This window comes from Scyliorhinus torazame, chromosome 15, assembly GCF_047496885.1.
Source record: "Scyliorhinus torazame isolate Kashiwa2021f chromosome 15, sScyTor2.1, whole genome shotgun sequence".
Classification (NCBI taxonomy): Eukaryota; Metazoa; Chordata; class Chondrichthyes; order Carcharhiniformes; family Scyliorhinidae; genus Scyliorhinus; species Scyliorhinus torazame.
Window position 1 is genome coordinate 151,609,641 of NC_092721.1, and position 27,545 is coordinate 151,637,185.

Consider the following 27,545-nt stretch of genomic DNA (forward strand, 5'->3'; position numbering starts at 1 on the left):
GGGATTTGAGACCGCATGGAAAAAGCAGGAAGAGATGTGTCTATGAGAGTGATGCTGCATTGATAGGGGCCAGAGAAAGGGATTGGAAGTGAGCCAATCAGAATAGATCAAACAGGTCAGGAGGGACATAGGCTGACCTATGGGTGTCGAGTATGTGAAACTTGATACCATTTGAATTGATTTTGCAGAGGTCCCTTTGTCTCTTTGTTCATTCGCTTTCTGGAGTGTAGGAGACTGGATGTCTCTTATGTTTCTGTAAGATGAATTAAGCTTGCAAGCTAAATAAATAACTTCTTTTTACGTGCGAATCCATCTCGACTTTTATTGAGGCCAGACTGACGGAGAAAGAAATTTGGGAATCAACACCCCCAATCTCCCTCTATAAATACGATGGAAGATCAGTAAAGATGGGTTTTAACCATTTACAACATTTTTCTCTAGGTAACACCAATCTTTCAGTGGAGAATAACTGAATAAATGCATTAAGCTTGTTAAAAATGCTAAAGATGTTCCACTGTCTTCTACTGAAACATTTGGCGCAATTCTCTGGAAAAATTTCCAAGTGTGGTAGCGAGCGGGAATTACTGCAAACAAAAATATGTGAAGGGCAGGATGAAGAAAAATGACTCTTAATTTATATTCAGTATCTTGATGGCAGGATTGTCCTATGAGGAGAGAGTGGGTTGACTACGCCTGTATTCACTGGTGTTTAGAAGGAAGAGAGGGGATCTCATTGAAATGTATAAAATTCTGACAGGGCTGACAGTCTGGATACAGGGTTGTTGTTTCCTCTGGTTGGGGGTCAAAGACAAGGGGTCACAGTCTCAGGATACGGGGTAGGCCATTTAGGACTGAGATGAGGAGAAACCTCTTCACTCAGAGGGCGGTGGAATTCTCTATCACAGAAGATTGTAGAGGCTAAGACACTGCATATATTTAAGAGGGAAATAGATATATTTCTAGACACTAAAGGTGTCAAAGGGTGTGGGGGGAGCATGGGAGCACGGCATTGAGATGGAGGATCAGCCAAGATCATAGTGAATGTTGGAGCAGGCTCAGAGGGCCGAATGCTCCTATTTTCTATGTTTCTGTGCCTTAGTATTTTGTTCACAATGGTAGCTTTGCCTCAGCAATTGAATCATTACTTACATAGCGCACTTAAAATGCTTCACACGGATAAATGCCTAATACAGATGCATTCAGTCATTAAATCGCATCACAGGTTGCCATTGTATTTTTCATACAAAATTGCACTGACAAAAATAAGCTGAAAAAAGGTGTATTTCAATAAGTGCTCATTAATGGTTCTTTAAAAGGCATTTACTTTCTCTGAAAATTATAAATAAAACAAATGCATTTTACAACAGGGGCAAGACATTTAACTTCAAATTTTATTCACTTTCAATAAAAAAGGAAGTACACTAGCAAAGATTGCAGCTTTCGGTGTCATCTCATTAGTATAAATATTATCCAGAACAGTGTAGGAAGGTGAAAAATACAAAGTCATAAAAAGTTACTTCTATGATGTAATAGCAGTAAACACATCATGTTGCAGCATTCTAATAATTCTTGCAGCTATAATTTGTAAATAAGTATGCTTTTTACCTATCAGCTAAGGAACAATTGATTAATTATTGCCCCTCTGCGCACTCAGTGACAACAGCATTACATATTCCCTTAAAAGTGTGGCACAGATTAACTGCAATGTTAATATCACTCCCTGTAATTCCAACAATGCAATCCTTCTATCTCAGTGTCCGCCCTATATCGTGCATCATTCACAGCTAAAAGGGCATCTGAGCTTCCTCTTCACAGCCACACACTAACCTGCTGCGAGAAAGTGCACGGAAGCAGCATAGGTTTGGTCTCCCTCTTTCCTTCCCCTTTCCACAGAAGAGTACTTGTTTTACACATGGCATTATTCCCCATGAACTTGCCATGTAGTTCACCAAATTAAAAATGAGGAAGTAAAAATGAGGGAAACCAGGTAGAATGCTTTGCTAATCAGGATGAAGGATTAGTGGATCTAGGCTATCAGGGAAGTTAATTGAAATACATTTTGCACATGGAGCGACAACACAATTCTGGAAAGGGGTTTGAAGTATATGGTGAGAGAGGGTAGAGTTTAGATCTATCAAAAAGGGAAAACATTTTGAACTTGATGGTCTTTTGCTCTTTGTATCTTTGATATTTTTAATGTAAGGGAGTCAGATGTATAAACCTGTGTCCATCTGCCCAGCACTGCCATGTTGCTCGGCAATACGCTGTAACCCAACTGCAGAGGGACACTTGATCTGTTATCGTTTACCATTTCCGTTTTCTAAATTCTTCAGAATTAATAAATTAGTAAAATATTGGGCTGTACAGATGACTCACATGACCCCCAACTCATTTCTGGCTGGGCCATTTCACATTCAACCCAATAATGTTTTAATTCTGTCTGCACTTATTTCTGTGCCACACTCTCACCGTGTAATTGCGCATGCTGATTGACACTCGTGATATATGCTACATACATGACTGGACTGGCTAAACCCTTACATTGACGTTATCATCAAACCAGTAATATAAATACAATCTTAACCAATACAAAAATGTGGAAGCATAAATCCAAAAATTAGGAATATTGATAAATATAGCAATATTTGTTGCAGCAATGAAATATTTGTAACCAAGCATGTAATAGGCGCACTTCTGAGAAATACTATATGCTGGAGTAGATGCACTGATACAATGCTCATTTGAAGATATAAATAGCTTTTCCCCAAATCACACAACAGAACTGAAAGTAGCTTTTGGAAGAGCAGCATGGTGATTATGTGCATTGATGTCCTGGAATGACAGATTGCTGTTTCACCCACTTGATTCTCCGCACAGTGCAATTCTGAAAATAGTTGCATTATTAGATAAAGGTGCTGACTGAAGTATTCCTTACAAGAAAAATGGGTAACTAGCAGGAAAATAACTCTGGGACTCCTCTACCTCTCAAACTCACATAATAGCAGAGGCCTGGTCACCTGCCTGCCCTGTTAGCTCATCAATGGTAAATAGTGTCAGAAGGAGTAAAAAGGTGAAAAGAGTTTACATTTTAAGGAAGTAGCCATCAAACGTAATTGATCAATATATTTTATCTTGATTTATCAAAGGCTTGAAACATCTGAATTGTGTCTTTCCCATCACTGTAGTATAATCTCAGAAAGCTTGCCAAATAAGCAGCATTTTTCCCAGGATCACACATTATAGAGAGTTGCATTACACCAACTCTGAATGTAATCACCTGAATGAACCGGTTGCCCCCACAGTTCAGCAGCCAAACTGTTCTTGTCTGAGTGTTGCTTTTTACAAATAGACTGGTGATGAGTACTTCAACATGTCCATATGTATACGTCAAGGGAACTTTAAAAAAATAAATTTAGAGTACCCAATTCATTTTTTCCAATTAAGGGGCAATTTAGCGTGGCCAATCGACCTACCCTGCACATCTTTGGGTTGTGGGGGCGAAACCCACGCAAACACGGGGAGAATGTGCAAACTCCACACGGACAGTGACCCAGAGCCGGGATTGATCCTGGGACCTCGGCGCCGTGAGACTGCAGTGCTACCACTGCGCTCACCCTGTCAAGTGAACTTTTAAGCTTATAAGAATATAGGGACAAGGGTAGATAATGTAATGCCCTTAAGCCTGTTCCCTCATTTAATGACATCATGGCTAATCTGCGACAACTCCATTTACACACCTGCACCCCATGTCCATTAGAATCCCTAAATAATCTATAGAATCCTAACAGTGCAGAAGGAGCCATTCAGCCCATAGAGTCTGCACTGACCCTCCGAAAGGGCACCCTACCTAGGCTCACTCCCCTGCCCGTAATCCCATTGACCATGGCCAATTCACCTAATCTGCACATCTTTGGATAACTTAAAATCTACCAACCTCATATTGAAATTTTTTTATTGATCTAGTATCAATTGCAATTTGTGAAAGAAATTTCCAAACTTCGACCACCCTTTGCATGTAGAAGTGTTATCTAATTTCACTCCTGAAAGCTTTCATTTTTATGCTCCATGATCCTAGATTTTTGGACATGTTTCTATCTAACCTATATGTTTTTCTTAATATCTTTAAAGAATGGATCAAACCAATCTTAATCTGCTAAATTCCAGGGAACTCAACTGCTGTTTGCGTAATTTGTTCTTGTAATTTAAATCTTGGAGATCAGAGTATCAATCTGGTAAGCCTACATTGCACTCTTACCAAGGTAATTATAACCTTCCAAATGTGTGGTGCCCAGAACTGCTCACAGTATTCCAGATGATCTAGCCAGAGCTGAAGCATGACTCTTACTCCTGTGTTCAAGTCCTCTCGATATAAAGGTCAGCATGCCATTATTCTTTTTCATTATTTTCTCCCCGAACAGACGCCGGAATGTGGCGACTAGGGACTTTTCACAGTAACCTCATTTGAAGCCTACTTGTGACAATAAGCGATTTTCATTTTTCATTTCAACTGTTTGTAGCATTTTGACGATCTATGTATCTGGACCCCAGGGCTCTTTGGAGCTCCACTGTTTCTGAAATCTCCGATCGAGAAAATATCCTATTCTATACCTTTTATGTTCACAGTGGATGACCTCACGTGTGTCTACACTGAAATCCATTTGCCAGTTTTTCCCATTTTCAGTCATGCCATCAAAAGTAAAAGACAAGCAGGTGCGGATCCTTTTTACGGTGTGGAGAGGGGAAATTTGTAGACCCATTCTGGGATTTTCCGTTGCGAGTCCGTCCCGCTATTGCTGCTAGCGAAGACAGAGAATCTGGCGCTCAGCCAAATCTCTCATTCACTGCAGTGGGACCGGAGAATCTTGCTGCCGTGAACGGATGGAGAATCCCGCCGATAGTCTCCCAGAGCTACACATTGACACACCCCAGGGGTTGGCTCAGATGACTCTGTGAGTGACTGAAATTTGTCATCCTCTATGCAGTTGGAGAAAACAATTTCTTAAATTGAGCAGATACAAAAACCTGTGAGACAGCTAGACTTCACATTCCATACTTTCTTCATATTAGACAAATATTAACATTTATAAAAATGGATACTTTGCCGTGAGGTAATAACATAAGAACATTATTGGTGGCACGCTGGCACAGTGGTTAGCACTGCTGCCTCACAACGCAAGGGACATGGGTTCGATTCCGACTTGGGTTGTCTGTGTGGAGTTAGCACTTTCTCCCTGTATCTGTGTGGGTTTCTCCGGGTGCTCTGGTTTCCTCCCACAGTCCAAAGATGTGCAGATTAGGTCGACTGGCTATGCTAAATTGGCTCTAGGTGGCGTTATGGGGATAGTGTGGGATTTGGGCCTAGATAGGGTGCTCTTTCAAAGGGTTAGGTTTTGTTCTAAACCTCTTCATCTTTCTGCCTCTCTCACCTCTTTCAAAACGTTCCTTAAACATACCCCTTTCAGCAGATTTGTAGTCGCCTATCCTAATGCCTCCTTTGGCTTTCTGTAAGTTTTTTGTCACACTATAGGGCCAGATTCTTCATTGCGAATCTGGCCAGTGACCACTGCTAACAAGGACAGAGAATTTGGTGCTCACCCAAATCTCACATTCACTGCACCGGGTCCAGAGAATCCCACTGCCGTGAATTGCCCACAGTCTCATGAAGCACCATGAGAATTCTTACTACACTAAGGGGGTATTAAATGTAAGTTGTTGCAACAATAATTCAAGCAAAAGCTCCTAATACTAACCTTAAATCCTACATTCTATATCTTAAGAACAGTAATGACATTTCTTTGTAATGTGCACATTATTATAATGACATTTCATTGCCTCAGTGATTTAGGAGCCATGATGTTTCACACAGAATCTGATTATCTCTTATCTGTATCTAAACATCTCTAAACCCCTCTCTAACTAGATATGCATCCAGTTCTTATTTTTCAGATGTTACCTGCTTTAGATGGGGCCTATTTCACTTTTGTTGTATTCATTCATGGGATCTGGGCATCATTGGCAATGCCAGCATTTATTATCCACCACTGACTGCCCTTGAGAAAGTGATGGTGAACCATCTTCTTGATGGCTGAGTGGTTTGCTAGGCCATTTCAGAGGGCAGTTGACAGTCAAACACATTGCTGTGGGTTTGGAGGCACATAGAGACCACACCAGGGAAGGAAAACAGATTTCCTTCCTTGAAGAACATTAGTGAGCCAGACAAGTTTGTTTTATGGCAATCCAGTACTCACATAACCATTATTCTCTGTACGACAAGTGGAAGAATCCGCCTATTCTCAATTGTTGCTTGAGCCCACTAACTCTAGACTCAAAATGTAAATTAAATATGCTGTTTACATTTGCATCATCCATTTTAGAAAACAGGCTCTCCCTTTTTTATTATAATTTGCAACACTTTTGAGCTGTTAACTCTCATAGTGAAGCAAATGGCTTAATTTCTGTACGGTTTTTAATCTACCACTTTTGAATACTCTGTATAATACAAAGGGGAAAATGTAAATTTGCGACAGCCCAGTCTTTCAGCAATGACTGAACTACAATAGAAGAAAAATCAAACTTTTTCAATTAATTGCAACCCTTTTTTTATGTTAGCAGCTTAGACAGTCATTGATTAGCTTAGTGGTGAAAAGAAAACATTCAGGGTCCAATGAGACCACTGCCTTGATGGCCAATACAGCAGAAAAATTACATTTGCACATCTTCATTCTTTAGAATACTTTCCTCCAGTGATGATGCGGCAGAATGGATGCTGCTACGCTCCTAAGATCGAATACGTAGGTTTTTATAGTTTGAATTGTATTTGCACACCTTAAAGTTATGATAAAGCTAAGTAAAAACAGAATAAAACAACAAATTAGTGATCTGTCATATGTCGGAATGAATCTCAGAGTAAGGATTTTTATAAAACTATATGATTATAATATATCACAGCTTGTAAATGAAAACTAAAATGTTGCTCTTGCAGGAGTGTAAAACAGGACAAATAGTAACAGGGTGAGGTATTAGCCATGAAGTGATAGCAGTGGCTTGGTTGGTAGCCTGCTTGCTCTGAGACAGTAATTTAGAGGTTCCACTCCAGAGACTTGAGGCCAAAATCCAGGCTGATACTCCCATGCAGCACTGAGAAAGCACAGTGCTGTTCGCCGTCTTTCAGATGAGATGTGAAATCTGCTTCCTCAGGTGGACACAAAGAATTATATGGCATGAATTAAAGCACAAGAATTATGCCCAGTGCCCTGGCCAATATTTACCCATCGTTTGTGGGAGTTTCGTGTGCGTAGAGTGGCTGCTGCAGAAATGACTAGTCCAAAATGAATTAATCAAGCGAGGTAATGATTAATCTTTTTGTCAGATAATCGTGGCAATTTTTAAAAAGTAAGTTCTTGCATCTGAACGCAATATTGTCAGTTTTGCACCTGAATCAGAAAGTTGTGTGTTCAATTGTCACAGCAGGGTTTGAGCAGATTAATTTAGACTGACACTTCAGTAAAGGATTATGGGAGTTGTTGGAGGGTTCCTCTTTCTGCCTGTGCGAATGGACATAAAAAATCCCACAGCGCTATTTGAAAAATTGGCAAGTGAGTTCTCCTGGTTCCCTGCTTAATATTTATCCAATATAGCGAAAAACAGGTTAACTGATGACTTATCTTATTTACTTCACGTGCGACCTTGCTGTGCACAAATTGGTTGCCCTGTTTGGCTACATAACACTAGAGACTCTACTCAAAAAGACACTCATTGGTCGTGAAGTGCTTTCAGATGTCTCAAAGATATAAAGAATGCTGTAAGAGATGCATTCTTCCATTTCTAGGCAAAAACCTTTATACCAAGCACAGTAATTATGTTATCAGTTCTTCCAGTAAGACTATGTTCACTTACAGCTACTTCAGCATCTGCAAGCTGCTTTTCAAAAATAGAGACCAGGTCTGAAAATACGAGTCTTTTTCCTGGATCGAGAGCCCAGCAGGACTGTATCACATTGTATCTGTGAAAATATAGAAATGTACATGAGGAAGTAAGAACAGTAATACACAGCAATAACAGAATTGCAATGAATGTTTTTAACAATATATTCAAAAGTTCCAGATGCTTTGAAAATGATTGTACATTGTTGCCTGTGAATGATGACTAAGGAAGAGCGAATTGATGGGCACATAGAATCTAAAGTGTTAACATCAAACACATTTCTTCATTTCAAAGTATTTTTTTTTACATTTCATAGGTGATTCCTGCAGCATACACCAGATCTCGCTGACAGTCAGGTCATAGACTTCTGCCACTGCAGCTGTTAATCAGATACGAGACTCACTTGGACAGCTCAACCTCTGAAATCTCCTCCTCCAAAGAATACCAGCTTCCATTTTGCACCAACCCATAGAATCATAGAATTTACAGTGCAGAAGGAGGCCATTTGGCCCATCGAGTCTGCAACAGCCCTTGTAAAGAGCACCCTACCTAAACCCACACCTCCACCCTATCCCCATAACCCAGTAACCCCACCTAACCTTTTTTGGACACTAAAAGCAATTTAGCATGGCCAGTCCACCTAACCTGCACATCTTTGGACTGTGGGAGGAAACCAGAGCACCCGGAGGAAACCCACGCAGACACGGGGAGAACGTGTAGACTCCGCACAGACAGGGAACCATGCCTGGAATCGAACCTGGGACCCTGGAGCTGTGAAGCAATTGTACTAACTACTGTGCTATCGTGCTGACTGACAACTTGCCAGAAACATCGTATGAATCCATGTCCTCCTAGCAGACCGTGGGACATCATATATAGGTGACTTTATTCAATTTTATATAGATATAGAACATTACAGCGCAGTACAGGCCCTTCGGCCCTCGATGTTGCGCCGACCTGTGAAACCATTCTAAAGCCCATCTACACTATTCCCTTATCATCCACATGTCTATCCAATGACCATTTGAATGCCCTTAGTGTTGGCGAGTCCACTACTGTTGCAGGCAGGGCATTCCACGCCCTTACTACTCTCTGAGTAAAGAACCTACCTCTGACATCTGTCTTATATCTATCTCCCCTCAATTTAAAGCTATGTCCCCTCGTGCTAGGCATCACCATCCGAGGAAAAAGGCTCTCACTGTCCTCCCTATCTAATCCTCTGATCATCTTGTATGCCTCAATTAAGTCACCTCTTAACCTTCTTCTCTCGAATGAAAACAGCCTCAAGTCCCTCAGCCTTTCCTCATAAGATCTTCCCTCCATACCAGGCAACATTCTGGTAAATCTCCTCTGCACCCTTTCCAATGCTTCCACATCCTTCCTATAATGCGGCGACCAGAATTGCACGCAATACTCCAAATGCGGCTGCACCAGAGTTTTGTACAGCTGCAACATGACCTCATGGCTCCGAAACTCAATCCCTCTACCAATAAAAGCTAACACACCTTCTTAACAACCCTCTCAACCTGGGTGGCAACTTTCAGGGATCTATGTACATGGACACCGAGATCTCTCTGCTCATCCAAACTGCCAAAAATCTTACCATGAGCCCAGTTTTCTGTCTTCCTGTTATTCCTTCCAAAATTAATCACCTCACACTTTTCTGCATTAAACTCCATTTGCCACCTCTCAGCCCAGTGCTGCAGCTTATCTATGTCCCTCTGTAACTTGTAACATCCTTCCACACTGTCCACAACTCCACCGACTTTAGTGTCATCTGCAAATTTACTCACCCATCCTTCTACGCCCTCCTCCAGGTCATTTATAAAAATGACAAACAGCAGTGGCCCCAAAACAGATCCTTGTGGTACACCACTAGTAACTGGACTCCAGTCTGAACATTTCCCATCAACCACCACCCTTTGTCTTCTTCCAGCTAGCCAATTTCTGATCCAAACTGCTAAATCACCCTGAATCCCATGCCTCCGTATTTTCTGTAGTAGCCTACCATGGGGAACCTTATCAAACGCTTTACTGAAATCCATATACACCGCATCAACTGCTTTACCCTCATCCACCTGTTTGGTCACCTTCTCAAAGAACTCAATAAGGTTTGTGAAGCACGACGTACCCTTCACAAAACCGTGTTGACTATCTTTAATCAAATTATTCCTTTCCAGATGATTATACATCCTATCTCTTATAAACCTTTCCAAGATTTTGCCCACAACAGAAGTAAGGCTCACTGGTCTATAGTTACCGGGGTTGTCTCTACTCCCCTTCTTGAACAAGGGGACAACATTTGCTATCCTCCAGTCTTCTGGCACTATTCCTGTAGACAAAGATGACTTAAAGATCAAAGTCAAAGGTTCAGCAATCTCCTCCCTAGCTTCCCAGAGAATCCTAGGATAAATCCCATCCAGCCCACGAGACTTATCTATTTTCACACTTTGCAGAATTGCTAACACCTCCTCCTTATGAACCTCAAGCCCTTCTAGTCTAGTAGCCTGAATCTCAGTATTCTCCTCGACAACATTGTCTTTTTCCTGTGTGAATACTAACAAAAAATATTCATTTAGCACCTCTCCTATCTCCTCGGACTCCAAGCACAACTTCCCACTACTGTCCTTGACTGGCCCTACTCTTACCCTAGTCATTAGTTTATTTCTGACATATCCATAAAAAGCTTTAGGGTTATCCTTGATCCTACCTGCCAAAGACTTCTCATGTCCCCTCTTGGCTCTTCTTAGTTCTCTCTTTAGGTCCTTCCTAGCTAACTTGTAACTCTTGAGCGCCCTAACTGAACCTTCATGTCTCATCTTTACATAAGCCTCCTTCTTCCTCTTGGCAAGTGTTTCGACTGCTTTAGTAAACCACAGTTCCCTTGCTTGCCCACTTCCTCCCTGCCTGACAGGTACATACTTATCAAGGACACGCAGTAGCTGTTCCTTGAACAAGCTCCACATTTCCATTGTGCCCATCCCCTGCAGTTTTCCTCTCCATCCGATGCATCCTAAGTCTTGCCTCATTGCATCCTAATTGCCTTTCCCCCAGATATAACTCTTGCCCTGCGGTATATACCTATCCCTTTCCATCACTAAAGTAAACGTAATCGAATTGTGGTCACTATCACCAAAGTGCTCACCTACCTCCAAATCTAACACCTGTCCTGGTTCATTACCCAGTACCAAATCCAATATGGCCTCGCCTCTCGTTGGTCTATCTACATACTGTGTCAGGAAACCCTCCTGCACACATTGGACAAAAACGGACCCATCTAAAGTACTCGAACTATAGCGTTTCCAGTCAATATTTGGAAAGTTAAAGTCCCCCATAACAACTACCCTGTTGCTTTCGCTCCTATCCAGAATCATCTTTGCAATCCTTTCCTCTACATCTCTGGAACTTTTCAGAGGCCTTTGGAAAACCCCTAACAGGATGACCTCTCCTTTCCTGTTTCTAACCTCAGCCCATACTACCTCAATAGACAAGTCCTCATCAAACATCCTTTCTGCCACCATAATACTGTCCTTGACTAACAATGCCACCCCTCCCCCTCTTTTACCACCTTCCCTGAGCTTACTGAAATATCTAAACCCCGGCACCTGCAACAACCATTCCTGTCCCTGCTCTATCCATGTCTCCGAAATGGCCACAACATCGAAGTCCCAGGTACCAATTCATGCCGCAAGTTCACCCACCTTATTCCGGATGCTCCTGGCATTGAAGAAGATACACTTTAAATCACCTTCCTGCCTGCCGGTACACTCCTGCAACTTTGAAACCTTACTCATGACCTCACTACTCTCAACCTCCTGTATACTGGGGCTACAATTCAGGTTCCCAAGCCCCTGCTGAACTTGTTTCAACCCTCCCGAAGAGCATTAGCAAATTTCCCCCCCCAGGATATTGGTACCCCTTTGGTCCAGGTGTAGACCATCCCGTTAGTAGAGGTCCCACCAACCCCAGAATGAGCCCCACTTATCCAGAAATCTGAAACCCTCCCTCCTGCACCATCCCTGTTTTGGTTTGGTTATTTTCTTCAGAAGGTAAGTCCAAGAGCAGGTGCAAAGTGTATCAACAGAGTAAAACTGGCTCAAGGGTTCAACCTCACCTTTCTTTTCTTTCCCCTTCATCTTAAATTCTGATGTCAAATTGAAGGTCAGGAAACTTACATTTCTTCAGTAGCATAAAATGGCTGATCCATCTTAAATCCACTCCGAATTAGCTTGTAGAAGTTTGTATCTACTTGAATTCCAGGATATGGATTGACACCTAAGCCGATATTGAAAATATGACATTAGGCATTGCAACAGAGTAGAATTAATGGGGCAATACTGAAATTATCATGAAAAATTAACCATTACCAAGTGAAAATATTTCCCATAATAAGATTCCATATGACCAGACATCACTACGAATTGTGTAACTGCCTTCAAACAAGCTTTCAGGTGCCATCCACTTGACAGGCAATCGTGCCTAAATTTTATTGGGAACAAAAGTTAATAATTAAAATGTTTTACTTATGTATAGACTATCCTCAATAATGTCTTCTCAGTATAATGATAGGCACTATAATGATTTTATTTTGTGGCAGCAAATGGGAAGCTTGCCAAAGTCAATACCCTGGATTTTCACTGTGGAAGGATGACTTGGGTATCCATTCCTGGCCTTTCTGATTTTCAAGAGTGCCTTGAAAGGTTGCGGGCTGGTTCCTGTTAAAAGTACGCATTCGACACTCTCTTTTTTTTTAAAATATGTTTTATTGAAACTTTTTTCCCAAACAACAATTTTTCCCCTCTTACAAAGCAAACGCAACAATAATACAGAAATTTTTAACAATACACAAGTAACAAAACCCCTTTATCTTTGACCTAAACTAAACTAAACCCCCCCCCTCCCCCCTCCCCCCCCCCCCCCCCCCCCGCTTCCCCCTGGGTTGCTGCTGCTGGTCATCTGCCTTCCCTCTAACGTTCCCCTAGGTAGTCGAGAAATGGCTGCCACCGCCTGGTGAACCCTTGAGCCGATCCTCTCAGGGCAAACTTTATCTGCTCCATTTTAATGAACCCCGCCATATCATTTACCCAGGCCTCCAGTCCGGGGGGTTTCGCCTCCTTCCACATGAGTAGGATCCTGCGCCGGGCTACTAGGGACGCAAAGGCCACGACATCGGCCTCTTTTGCCTCCTGTACTCCCGGCTCTTCCGCAACTCCAAATAGAGCTAACCCCCAGCCTGGTTTGACCCGGGCCTTCACCACCCGCGAAATCACTCCCGTCACTCCCTTCCAATACCCTTCCAGTGCCGGACACGCCCAAAACATATGTGCGTGGTTTGCCGGGCTCCCGCCACACCTCCCACATTTGTCCTCCACTCCAAAGAACCTGCTCAATCTTGCTCCCGTTATGTGTGCTCTATGTAGTACCTTAAATTGAATCAGGCTAAGCCTGGCGCATGAGGAAGAGGAATTTACCCTGCTTAGGGCATCAGCCCACATACCCTCCTCTATCTCCTCCCCTAGTTCTTCTTCCCACTTTCCTTTTAGTTCGCCCACCGACTCCTCCCCCTCTTCCCTCATCTCTCGGTAAATCTCTGACACCTTGCCCTCTCCGACCCACACCCCTGAAAGCACCCTGTCCTGAATCCCCTGTGTCGGGAGCAGCGGAAATTCCCTCACCTGTTGTCTAGTAAACGCCCTCACCTGCATATATCTCAAGAAATTTCCCCGGGGCAACTTATACTTTTCCTCCAATGCTCCCAAGCTCGCAAAAGTCCCATCTATAAATACATCTCCCACCCTCCTAATTCCCAACTGGTACCAGCTCTGAAATCCTCCATCCATTCTTCCTGGGGCGAACCTATGGTTGTTCCTGATTGGGGACCCCACCAGGGCTCCCCGCACCCCTCTCTGTCGCCTCCACTGTCCCCAGATATTCAATGTTGCCGCCACCACCGGGTTTGTGGTAAACTTTTTAGGTGAGATCGGTAGCGGCGCCGTCACCAGCGCCTCTAAACTCGTCCCTTTACAGGACTTTCTCTCCAGTCTTTTCCATGCCGCTCCCTCACCCTCCATCATCCATTTACGTATCATTGCCACATTGGCAGCCCAATAGTAATCGCCCAAGTTCGGTAGTGCCAATCCTCCTCTGTCCCTACTACGCTGAAGGAACCCCCTCCTTACTCTCGGAACTTTCCCTGCCCACACGAAGCTCGTGATGCTCCTGTCTATTTTATTAAAAAAGGTCTTGGTGATTAGTATAGGGAGACATTGAAATACAAATAAGAACCTCGGGAGGACCATCATCTTAATTGCTTGCACCCTGCCCGCCAGCGATAGAGGCTGCATGTCCCACCTCTTGAAGTCCTCCTCCATTTGTTCTACCAACCGTGTCAGATTAAGTCTGTGCAAGGTTCCCCAGCTCCTAGCGATCTGAATCCCCAGGTATCGGAAGTTTCTTTCCACTTTCCTTAGAGGCAAGCCTTCTATCTCTCTACTCTGGTCCCCTGGATGTATCACAAATAATTCACTCTTCCCCATGTTTAGCCTATACCCCGAGAAATCCCCGAACCCCCTCAAAATTCGCATAGCCTCTATCATCCCCCCCGCTGGGTCCGACACGTATAACAATAGGTCATCCGCGTATAACGAGACTCGGTGTTCTTCTCCCCCTCTAATCACCCCTCTCCATTTCCTGGAGTCTCTCAACGCCATGGCCAGAGGTTCAATTGCCAACGCGAACAACAATGGAGACAGCGGGCATCCCTGTCTTGTTCCCCTATATAGTCGGAAATTCTCCGATCTATGTCGACCTGTAACTACGCTTGCCGTTGGAGCCCCATAAAGAAGTCTAACCCAGCTAATAAACCCGTTCCCAAACCCAAACCTCCTTAACACTTCCCATAAATACTCCCACTCCACCCTATCAAATGCCTTCTCTGCGTCCATTGCCGCCACTATCTCTGCCTCCCCCTCCACTGGGGGCATCATTATCACCCCTAATAGTCGTCGCACGTTAACATTCAGTTGTCTCCCTTTTACGAACCCTGTCTGGTCTTCGTGCACCACCCCCGGGACACAGTCCTCTATCCTCGATGCCAGTACCTTTGCCAACAATTTGGCGTCCACGTTCAATAATGAAATGGGTCTATAGGACCCGCACTGCAACGGATCTTTATCCCTCTTCAAAATTAACGATATCGTCGCCTCCGACATCGTCGGGGGTAGAGTCCCCCCTTTCCTGGCCTCATTGAACGTCCTCACCATCAACGGAGCCAACAAGTCCACATATTTTCTGTAATACTCCACCGGGAACCCGTCTGGTCCTGGGGCCTTCCCTGCTTGCATGCTTCCCAGTCCCTTAATAACCTCGTCCACCCCAATCAGTGCCCCCAAGCCTACCACCCCCCGCTCCTCCACTTTCGGGAACCTCAATTGGTCCAGGAACTGCCGCATCCCCTCCTCTCCCTCTGGGGGTTGAGACCTATACAGTTCCTCATAGAAGGTCTTGAACACCTCATTTATCTTTCCTGCCCTTCGCACCATGTCTCCCATTTCGTCTCTAATTCCTTCTATCTCCCTCGTTGCTGCCCTCTTTCGCAATTGATGAGCCAACAGGCGACTAGCCTTTTCCCCATATTCATACCTCCTCCCCTGTGCCTTCCTCCACAGTACCTCCGCCTTTCTGGTGGTCAGAAGGTCAAATTCCGTCTGGAGTCGCCTCCTCTCCCTGTACAATTCCTCCTCCGGGGTCTCTGCAAATTCCCTATCCACCCTTAAAATCTCCCCCAGTAATCTTTCCCTTTCCTTGGCCTCTGTTTTCCTTTTGTGGGCCCCAATGGAGATCAGCTCTCCTCTGACCACCGCTTTTAGTGCTTCCCATACCACTCCCACAGGGACCTCGCCGTCGTCATTGACCTCCAGGTATCTCTCAATACACCCCCGCACTCTTGCACACACTCCCTCATCCGCCATCAGTCCCACATCGCCAGAGTGTTCTCTGCTCCCTTTCCTCTCCTAATTCCAGGTCCACCCAATGTGGGGCATGATCCGAAACCGCTATGGCTGAGTACTCAGCTTCTTCCACCCTAGAGATCAACGACCTTCCCAAAACAAAAAAATCTATCCGGGAGTACACTTTATGGACATGGGAGAAGAAGGAAAACTCCCTAGCCCTAGGTCTAAGAAATCGCCATGGATCCACTCCCCCCATTTGGTCCATAAACCCCTTAAGTACCTTGGCCGCTGCCGGCCTTCTTCCGGTCCTTGAGCTGGATCTATCTAGCCCCGGGTCCAGCACCGTATTAAAGTCCCCTCCTAAAATCAAGTTTCCTACCTCCAGGTCCGGTATACGCCCCAGCATCCGTCTCATAAATCCCGTATCGTCCCAGTTTGGGGCATACACATTAACCAACACGACCTCCATTCCCTCCAGCCTGCCACTCACCATTACATATCTACCCCCGCTATCTGCTACGATGTTCTTTGCTTCAAATCCTACCCGTTTCCCCACCAAAATGGCCACCCCTCTATTCTTTGCGTCCAGTCCTGAGTGGAACACCTGTCCCACCCATCCTTTCCTTAGCCTAACTTGGTCCGCCACCTTTAGGTGCGTCTCTTGGAGCATAACCACGTCTGCCCTTAGTCCTTTCAAATGCGCGAGGACTCGGGCCCTTTTTATCGGTCCGTTCAGGCCTCTCACGTTCCACGTGATCAGCCTCACTAGGGGGCTACCTGCCCCCCTCCCGTGTCGACTAGCCATTACCTTCTCTAGGCCAGTCCATTATCCCGCCTCCGCGCTCCCGCTCGCTCTCCCAGCGTCGCACACCATCCCCGCCCACCCAGTCTTTAGCCATTTCCTTTTGGATTTCCGCAGCAGCAACCCAGTTGTCCCCCCACCCCCTCCCCCTCCCTCCCCCCCTCCCCGCTAGATCTCTTTCTAGCATGATTGCTCCCCCCATATTACTTCCGTAAGTCAGCTGACTTCAACTGACCCCGGCTACTCCTGCTCACTCCTCGACGCCCCCCCCCCCCGTGTGGGGAACTCCCACCTGCCTTGCGCCTGTCTTCCCGCCTTATTCTTTCTGGCGCGGGAACATCCCTTTACCTGACCCGCCTCTTCTGGCGCAGTTCCCTTTCCCCTCCCCCTCCCCTTCCCCATTCTCCAACTATGTCCCGTCTTTCCCCCCTCACCGGCGCCCACATTTCCCCAATGTCTCCCCCCTTCCCAATTTACTTCTCAATTAACTTCAACCATAACATTAACAATAACATTTCCTGCAGCATCAGTCCCTCAGTTCCGATCCAATTTCTCTTCTTTGATGAAGGTCCATGCTTCCTCCGCCGTCTCGAAATAATGGTGTCTCTCCTGATACGTGACCCATAGCCTTGCCGGCTGCAGCATCCCGAACTTCACCTTCCTTTTATGCAACACCTCTTTGGCTCGGTTGAAGCTCGCCCTCCTTCTCGCCACCTCCGCACTCCAATCCTGGTATACCCGTACCACTGCATTCTCCCATCTGCTACTCCGCACCTTTTTAGCCCATCTCAGGACCTCTTCTCTCTCCTTAAGACGGTAAAATCGCACGATTATCGCCCTGGGTGGTTCTCCCGCTTTTGGTCTTCTCGCCGGAATCCGATTTGCCCACTCCACCTCCAAGGGGTCCGTAGGGGCCTCAGCACCCATCAGTGAGCTCAGCATCGTACTTGCGTACGCTCCACAGTCCACTCCTTCCACACCCTCAGGGAGACCCAGTATCCGAAGGTTCTTCCTTCGCGCTCCATTTTCTAGGGCTTCGATCCTTTCAGTACACTTTTTATGAAGTGCCTCGTGCGTCTGGGTCTTAACCGCCAGGCCCAGGATCTCGTCCTCAATATCTGTCACCTTCTGCTCCACCACACGGAGCTCTGACTCCTGGATCTTTAATGTCTCCTTGAGCCCCTCAATTGCCTGTAGCAACGGGGTCAGCACCTCCTTCTTCAGCAGCTCCACGCACCTTCTCACAATTTCATCCTGCTCAGGCCCCCATGTCGCCTGCGCTTTCTCCGCCGCCATCTTGTACTTCTCTCTTTCTGACCCTTTGGTCGACGATTCCTCGCGCTGCAGCCGCCGCGGCCGGTTTTTTCCTCCTTCGTTGGGGGGGGGGGGGACTCCCTTCTCACACACCCCACACCGGGTTGCGTCGTCGAAAAATTCTCCGTTGGGGCTCTTAAAAGAGCCCGAAGGTCCGTCGGAGCTGGAGCCGCCGAAGCGTGCGGCTAGCTCATCCTCACCGCAACCGGAAGTCCCTTCAGTGGTATTGATGAGGTCTTTTCACAGTTGTTCCCTCTGCTGCTAGAATTCACCTTTGATACAGGCCCTCAGGTCAGCTTGCAGCTTTAAGCTTGCCCTTCCCCCGCCTGCATGCTGGAAGAGGCCCTGTTTATCCTGCAGTTGCAGCCAAATCTTTTACTGTTTCTGACGTGTCTGGCAACGCAGAGACATACCCTTCCTGGGGGACACTGTCGGGGGAATGTTGCAGCCTTCTTCCCACACCGGGAAATGTCAAACAAATGCCGTGGGGGCCCTGTAAAAGAGCCCAAAAGTCCGTTCCAAGCAGGAGCTGCCGAATATGCGACCTAGCTCTGCATAGCCGCACCCGGAAGTCTGCATTCGACACTCTCAACCTGACTGACTCCATTGCGAGGATAGGCAGCATTTCCACAATTTTCATGTAATCGAGCCAGATTTTTAGAGTTGTAGTTGACAACTCCTGAGGGGACATGAGCCACATCTCTTTGAAAACCTGGCCCGACTCAATGAAAATTGTGGCCTCTCAGAGGAGTTGTGATCCTTAGTCTACATGAGGGGACCTTTTAAAAGCCCTCAATTCCTCTCATGCCCCCTTTGTCAAGGTATGGCACTTCCATGCCCATTAATTCACTGTACACTTTCTAGGACCAATGAACTTCATGGTGTATAGTGGTATGTGTGAAAGGAAGCTTTGGGAAATGTAATTGATTATTTTCTCCTATGTTAAAAAAGTCTGCAGTACAAGCTAATTGAAAAGGCCCTTTAAAGTTTCAAAAACCACAATCCCTTGCAACCACCTATCTGGTGTAAACATTGTGAAATTGACAGAAGAAATCACAGAGCCTAAGTTCTCAATCAAACAATGTTTCCTCTGGGGAGCAGGTGTATTGGTACTCTAATCGTTGTTTGGCCTCTCAGTCAAGCATGCATAATGAACTTGCACCATAGAACAAGGGAGGACAATTGTGGTAGTAGTGCTGGGGGGAGGGGGGAAAAGTTGTTGGTGGAATTCTACAGTCAGGGTAATGGCAGTTATATTTGCAGTGTGATTGGGAGTCCTTAATGCCTACCTGGCATTAAAGATGAAGGTCAACACAGAAATTATAGAATATCTTCTGTTATTGGAACAAGAGCAGCTCCAAGAAATGGTATGGATTAAAACTGACATAGAGGGCGGGATTCACTGTCCCGCCATCCCCACTTTCTGGCGCCGCATCTCCCTGCCGGCAGCGGGATCCTCCATTCCGGCAGCCAGCCAATGGGATTCTCCATTCCGGCAGCCAGCCAATGGAGTTTCCCATTGTGGCCATCCCATGCTGTCGGGAAACCCGCGGGGTGGGTGTACTGCCGGCAAAATGGAGTATCCCGCCGATGGAGAAATCAGCAGCAAGTATTTTCGAGGTAGTGCAGAAAGAATTTCAGGTGTTAGACACTAAATTGCAAAACAAGACCATAAGAAAGTAATCACAATGGAACTTTTTGTAATCTTGGCCAACATTCCTCCCTTTGTCAACACTTCCAAAAATATTCATTGGTCACTAATTACGTGACTATTTATGTGATCATGTGTGAAATATCGATGCTGCATTTTCCTACGTAGTATCAGTCAATGCACTTCAATGTAATCAATAGTAAACAAAATTCTTTGAAGCATTTCTGAGTGACAGACTATACTACATAATTACAAGTCTTGTTTTCTACCTATAGAAGCAACAGATAATCCAGCAGAAGTGATTTGGATCAGATAACCATTTCTGTTAAGTTACATGGAGTATTTACCAAATCCTAGGACATCAGAATGTGATGTAAAGAGCAGAAAAAGCTAAAGGACTATTGTAACGGAAGTATGCACTGGATTAATAGCAAAGCTTGTGATCTGAAATTACATACGTAATGTTATTCTCATGTTTACCCAGTAAGTACTTCAGCATGTTGCCAGGGAGGTAAGCTATGTGCAAAGTCTGAAACTCTAACAAAAAATCAGATAGCCCACAGAATCCAGATTTAATATCCTATTCTAATTTAACTTGGAAGATGCTACAAAGTACCACTTACAAAGAGCTGGAAGAAGCAGTAAACTAAGTTAAGATGTACCTCAGGTTGAGTTTAAGAGGTCAAAAAGGCTGTATAAACACCAAAAGGCAGAAAGATCCCGTTTGAGAATTACTTTTTTAAAAAGAATTAATTAAGGCTAAATCAGACTTTGATAAAACAACTTTAGAGTTGAGAGGATAACAAGGGTGAATCTTGGACTGAGAAGGTAACCATGAAAATGAACTTGACACTGTGGACTTGTACCTCCCAGAGAGATGCAAACTTAGGAGAGATTTGGTTCAAGATTTGAGAACCGTCAAAAAGCATGATAATCATGAAAAATGGTAGAGTGTTGAATATGGTGACGTCTGTTAAGAATAGAGGCCAACCATGAAAACTTTGGAAGGGGAAACTAAGGTCAGATACCTGGGCGTTTTACTTTATCTAGGGTGCGATTCGGCGACCCCATTGCACACGGCCCGAATCAGGACGTAATGGGTGAATTGCGTGAGAGTCCCAAATTGGGCTCTGCGCTGGGATCGGGCTGATTGCAGATCACCTGACTCACTCCTCCCGTATTGAGATGGATTTCATCCTCGCTGGGCGAGATCCAGATCTACATGTTTAAATGAGCTGAACAGCTCATTTAAAAACCCGAACGCCGGATTCACCCGGCACCCTGGACTGAACAGTCACACCTGCAAGACCTCGCATGGGTGCCGTTTACTACTGGTTCACACAGAACCTTGGGGGATCTTGCAGGCCATTGGAGACCCCCAGGTGGCAGAAAACAGCACCCTAGCACTCCCCCTGGCACTTGGTCACCTTGGCGCTGTTGGCCTAGCGCCCTGAAGTGCCACCCAGGCATCCTGGCGGAAATCACTCTCAGTTTGGCCCTGGCGAGGAAGAAACCCCTGAGGCCAGAAAAAACAGCAAAGTGCCGTTGAATAGTGGGTTGTTTCCCAGTGCTGCAGTCGTCGAGAAACACCCCACTAAACACGCCCAAAATGGAGGGCGCAATTCTGCCCCAAACTTTCTAAGTTGATTTGTGGCGGGTTTTCCATGGAGTTTCCTGCCGGCTCTGCTGGCGAGTTCCCCACTGCTATCCAATGACACTTCATCACTTTTCTGGGCCCTGGAGAGTTTCTCACTGGTTTAGCCCAAACTTAGAATTGTTTTTTAGCACTGGGGAGCTGAATTCCGAGATCGGGCTGCCAATTTGAAAGGGTGACCCAATTTCTTTTTTTTTAACAAACAATTTTATTGAGGTATTTTAGGCATATAGAAAAAATGACATTGAACAGTACAAACAAAAAAAGTCGAGACACAAATTCCACATAACACATAATGCAAACCACGGCTCTGTTCACGCACGGACCTGCCTCGATATCCCCTACACTACTCTACTCTACCCTAGCCCCCTCCCTGCACACCCACCCCTCCCCCCCCCCCACCCTGCTGATGCTTACTCCTCTGCGAAGCAGTCAATAAATGGCTGCCACCTTCGGGCGAACCCTAGTAGCGAACCTTTCAAGGCGAACTTCACTTTCTCCCAGGGAAGCAAAGGCCAGAACATCGGCCTCCCTCTCTTCCTGGACTCCCGGGTCCTCCGAAACCCCAAAGATTGCCACCTCCGGGCTCATTACCACCCCAGTTATCAACATCCGGGACATGACATCTGCGATTCCCTGCCAATACCCCCCGAGTTTAGGACACGACCAGAACATGTGTACATGGTTAGCCGGCCCTCCGGCGCATCTAGCACACTTGTCCTCCAGCCCGAAGAATTTACTCCTCCGGGCTACCGTCATGTGTGCCCGGTGTACGACCTTAAACTGGATCAGGCTGAGCCTGGTGCATGTTGCGGTCGTGTTTACTCTGCTCAGGGCTTCTGCCCAAATACCGTCCTCCAGCTCCCCCCCCGAGCTCCTCCTCCCACTTAAGCTTCAGGTCCTCGGTCTGCGTATCCTCAGCTCTCATTAGCTCCTTGTAGATGTCTGAAACTCTACCCTCTCCCACCTCTCCCCTACAAACTACCCTGTCCTGCCTCCCCTTCGGCGGGAGACGTGGGAAGGACGGCACCAGTCTGCGTACAAAATCCCTCACCTGCAAGTATCTAAAGTCGTTCCCTCTCGTCAGCCTAAACTTCTCCTCCAGCGCCCTCATGCTCGGAAAGCTCCCTTCCAGGAACAGATCCCCCATCCTCACAATCCCCGCCCTCCTCCACAGTCGATACCCCCCGTCCATGTTGCCCGGGGCAAATCGGTAGTTGCCGCAGATTGGGGTCCACACCGATGCTCTTACCTCCCCTACATGCCTCCTCCACTGGCCCCAGATCCGAAGAGCCGCCATCACAATCGGGCTGGTGGAGTACCGTGCCGGTGAAAGCGGCAGAGGCGCCGTGACCAGAGCTGCTAAGCTAGTGCCCCTGCACGAAGCAGCCTCCATCCGCTCCCAAACCGATCCCGCACCCACCATCCATTTCCTTATCATCGCTATGTTGGCCGCCCAGTAATAGTTGCTGAAGTTCGGCAACGCCAACCCCCCTTCTCCTCTGCTCCTTTCAAGCATCACCCTCTTCAGCCACGGGGACTCCCCTGCCCATACAAATCCCAGAATAATTTTATTCAGCCTCTTAAAGAAGGACCGCGGGATAAAGATGGGGAGACACTGAAAAACAAACAAGAACCGCGGGAGAATCGTCATCTTAACAGTCTGCACCCTCCCCGCCAATGACAGTGCATCCCACCTCCGGACCTCCTCCCTCACTCGTTCCACCAGTCGGGACAGGTTGAGCTTGTGCAACCTGCCCCAGTCCCGTACCACCTGGATCCCCAAATATCGGAAATTCTCCCCCACTAGCCTGAACGGCAACCCCTTCAGCCTACTCTCCTGCCCCCTCGCCTGAATTACAAACAACTCGCTCTTAGCCATGTTCAGTTTGTATCCGGAGAACCGGCCAAATTCCCTCAGGGTTGCCATAGTACCGTCCATCCCCACCATTGGGTCCGATACATATAACAGCAGATCATCCGCGTATAACGAGACTCCATGTTCCACTACCCCCCGGACCAGCCCTTTCCAGCCCCTAGAAGCTCTCAGTGCAATTGCCAGCGACTCTATGGCCATCGCAAACAGCAGTGGGGAGAGAGGGCAGCCCTGTCTTGTCCCACGGTGCAGTCTAAAGTAGTCTGATGTTGTCCTGTTCGTCCTTACACTCTCCTCCGGGGCCTGATTAAATAGCCTAACCCAGTCGATGAAACCTCCCCCCTGAACCCGAACCGTCCTAGTACCTCCCACAGATAATCCCACTCGACGCAGTCAAAAGCCTTTTCAGCATCCATGGTTACCACTATCTCTACCTCCCTACTCTCCGGGGGCATCATAATCACGTTGAGCAGCCTTCTCATGTTGGCCACCAGCTGCCTCCCCTTTACAAACCCGGTTTGGTCTCCCCAATTACATCCGGTACACAGTCCTCAATTCTGGTCGCCAAAATCTTGGCCAGTAACTTGGCGTCTACGTTAATCAAAGAGATCGGCCTGTTTGACCCACAGGCCTCCTGGGCCTTATCCCGTTTCAGAATGAGCAAGATGGTGGCCTGCGATATCATCGTGGGTAAACTTCCTCTGTCTCTTGCCTCGTTAAAGACCCTGACCAGCATCGGCCCCACTATCCCGGCAAATCTTTTGTAAAACTCCACCGGATACCCGTCCGGTCCTGGGGCTTTACCCGACTGCATGACCTTCAGGCCCCCCAACACCTCTTCGATCCTGACCAGGGCCCCCAGTCTGTCCACCAGCCCCCTCCCCACTCTTGGGAAGGTCAGTCCATCCAAGAATCACCTCATCCCCCCCGGTCCCCCGGGTGGTTCCGAAGTGTACAGCTTCCTATAAAAGTCCCGAAAGACCTTGTTCAGCCCTGCTGGATCACCCACTAGATTACCTTCCCCATCCACTACCCTCCCTATTTCCTTAGCCGCTTCCCTCTTCCTCAGTTGCTGCGCAAGCATTCTACTGGCCTTCTCCCCATGCTCATAAATCGCGCCTTTTACCTTTCTAAGCTGCTCTACAGCCTTGCCTGTAGTTAGCAACCCAAATTCGGCCTGCAGCCTCTGTCGTTTCCGGAGTAACTCTGGCTTCGGGGATTCCGTGTAACTCCTGTCCGTCTGTAGAAGTTCCTTAATCAGTTGGTCCGTCTCTGCCCTATCTGTCCTGTCCCTGTACACCCGGATTGAAATCAGCTCCCCTCTCACCACTGCCTTCAGTGCCTCCCAGAGCACCGCTGCCGAGACTTCTCCAGTATCGTTCACCTGCAGGTAATTCTGCATGCATTTCCTCAGCCTCTCGCACACCGCCTCGTCCGCGTGTAGTCCAACTTCCAGCCTCCATGGTGGGCGCTGAAAGCTGTCCTTACAAAACTGCAGGTCTACCCAGTGCGGAGCATGTCCGATATGGCAATTGCCGAATATTCTGCCCCCACCATTCTGGCCAGCAGGTCCCTACTCACAACAAAGTAGTCAATTCGGGAATACACCTTGTGGACGTGGGAGTAGTACGAGAACTCCCTTGCCGTCGGCCGGCTAAATCTCCACGGATCTGCTCCCCCCATTTGCTCCATGAACCCTCTCAGTTCCTTTGCCATCGCTGGCAACCTGCCCGTTCTTGAGCATGCCCGGTCCAGGCTCGGGTCCAGGACCGTATTAAAGTCCCTGCCCATGATCAACTTACACGAGTCCAAGTCGGGGATCTCCCCTAGCATCCTCCTAATAAAATCCACATCGTCCCAATTAGGGGCATACACACTGACCAGGACTACTCTCACCCCTTCGAGCTTACCCCTCACCATAACGAACCTGCCACCCCCATCCACGACTGTGCATTCCACCTCAAATTGTACCCTTTCATTAATCAGGATCGCAACCCCCCTCGTCTTAGAATCAAGCCCCGAATGAAAGACCTGACTGACCCAGCCCTTCCTTAACCTAACCTGGTCTGCTACTTTCAGGTACATCTCCTGCAACAAGACTATGTCCACCTTCAGAACCCGCAAATGCGTGAACACACACGCCCTCTTCACTGGCCCGTTTAACCCTCTAACGTTCCAGGTGATCAGCCTGGTTGGGGGGCACTTCGCCCCCCCCCCCATTTGCCGATCAGCCATCCCCTTCCCTTGGCCAGCCCCCCAGCCATGTGTCGCGCTTCCTCTGGCCCGCCTCCTGGCCGGCCCCACCCATGACCTGCTCACTGTTACCATGCCCAGTTCCCATCCCCGTCAGCAGAACAACTCCCTCCGCCCCCCCCCCCCTCCCCCAGCAACACCATCCTATCACCTAACCCCTGCCCTAATCTAACTATATGCACACCCCCCACCTCGGCTAGCTGCACTCAGCGAGCCTGGGGCTCCCAGCCTCGGCTCCAGCCCGTCTCCCACCAATTGTTCCCATTCACCCCTCCCCCCGACCCCTCCACACCACTTCCCCAGATCAGCCCTACTTAAGCAAACACACTGTACAAGTCATAAACAACCCCCACAATAGCACAATTCAAGTTAAACAAGAAAAAAAAAGATAAGAAATAACAGGTATTCTTCAGTCCTTCCAATACAGACACAGAAAGAAAATTGCACAAAGTTCCCCTGAAGCATCCATTTTAACCCAACCCTTTTAACCGTTTTCTTTATTAATTCCCCCCCAGCCAAACTCCAATTAAGCAAAGAGCCCAAACAGGAAACATTCAGGTAAACCACGCAAAGAGCACGCAAGAAACAACCACAAAAAAAAAAAAGATACATCCCAAAACGGGAGAGACACCACATATACTTAAAAGCTCTAACATGAGTCCAAACGTCCTCAGCTCAGGGCCAGCCCTTGCTTCTTAACGAAGTCCATCGCCTCGTCGCGTTCCTCGAAATAGTGGTTCTGACCCTTATACGGAACCCACAGTCGCGCCGGAAAAAGCAGCCCGAATTTCACCTTGTTTTTATACAGTATCTCCTTCACCTGCCTGTAGCCTCCCCTCCTCCTGGCCGCCTCAGCACTCAAATCCTGGTACACACGGAGGGTGGTATTGTCCCAAATACAGCTTCCTGTGCTCTTTGCCATTGCAGCACCCGTTCCTTGTCCAGGTACCTATGGAACCGGACCCCCATCGCTCGTGGGGGACCCCCTTGTCGCGGCTGCCTCAACGGCACTCTGTGTGCCCCGTCCACCACCAGTGGGCGCGGGAACACCTCGTACCCCAGCAACGTCTGAAATATACCCTCTACATATGTGGCAGCGTTTAGCCCCTCTGACCCCTCTGGGAGGCCCACGATTCTCACGCTCTGCCGGCGAGATCTGTTGTCCAGGTCCTCCAGCCTTTCCAGAAGCACTTTTTGCTGGTCCCTCAGCCTCTGAATTTCCACATCCGCCACCGTTTGAAAGTCAGCCTGCTCCTCCTCTGACTTCTCCAACTGCTGGAGCTTCTCAGCCTGATCATCCAGCCTTTTTCCCATCCGGTCAATCGACTTCTGAAGCGGCTCCAAGATGTCACACTTCAAAGCCAAAAAGCCCTCCTGCTTAGTCTGCAGCAGCTGCTCCATTGTGGGCTGGGCTGTCAGCTCCTTGCTCTGAACACCAGCCATGCTGGTCTCTCTCTCAGCCTCCACTGTGCCCTTACTCGACCATTTCTTCTGCTGTTTACGGTCCCTCTGGTTTCTTAGGTCCATACAATTCTGTATGGGTCCAGCGCCTGAGTACTATTGCTTTCCAGTTCTGCGCTCAAATGCTCAAAAAAGTCAGGGGAAAAGGTCCAAAAGTCCAACCGAAACGGGAGCCACCAAATGTACGACCTACTCCCTCAAAGCCGCCACCGGAAGTCGGGTGACCCAATTTCTAAGTGAGCTTGTGTGCCCCCACTACCCCTACCCATGGACAATGTCACCCCCACACATATGGGCACTACCCCACATTTCCCTAGTGAGGGCACCGTGCTCTGGGGGCCCCCTCTTCAGGCCCCCCCCCCAAGCCCCCTTACAGCACCCCCTCCCTTTAGCACCCCACGCATCACACTTCCAATCTCCTGGAGGCCCTACTTACCTGCCTTCCACTCCCCCACCCTTCAAACCCCTCTTCCACCCTTGTTTCATGTACATGACACATGGGCACCCTTACACTGCGACCCTGGCACCCAGGCAGTGGCTCCTGCCAGCTTGGCAGTGCCACTTGGGCACCTTGGCAGTTCCAGGGTGGCAGTGCCAAGGTGCCAGCTGGGCAGTGCCAAGGTGCCCCCCAGGTGCTGGTCAGCCTGATCCACAGTTGT

At 47.4% G+C, this 27,545-nt stretch overlaps 1 protein-coding gene across 1 annotated transcript in view; it reads right to left on the reverse strand.

Annotated features, from left to right (window-relative positions):
• Positions 1 to 1,370: 1,370 nt before the first annotated feature.
• The window catches only part of flt3 (fms related receptor tyrosine kinase 3), a 206,556-nt gene continuing 180,381 nt past the window's right edge, over positions 1,371 to 27,545 (reverse strand). Inside the window, exons 22-25 of the mRNA XM_072476942.1 lie at positions 12,291 to 12,402; positions 12,099 to 12,198; positions 7,897 to 8,002; positions 1,371 to 6,843 (exon numbers count right to left, since the gene is read on the reverse strand). Coding sequence (XP_072333043.1) covers positions 6,778 to 6,843; positions 7,897 to 8,002; positions 12,099 to 12,198; positions 12,291 to 12,402 — 384 coding nt within the window. The 3' untranslated portion in view covers positions 1,371 to 6,777. The remainder of the gene's footprint in view (positions 6,844 to 7,896; positions 8,003 to 12,098; positions 12,199 to 12,290; positions 12,403 to 27,545) is intronic.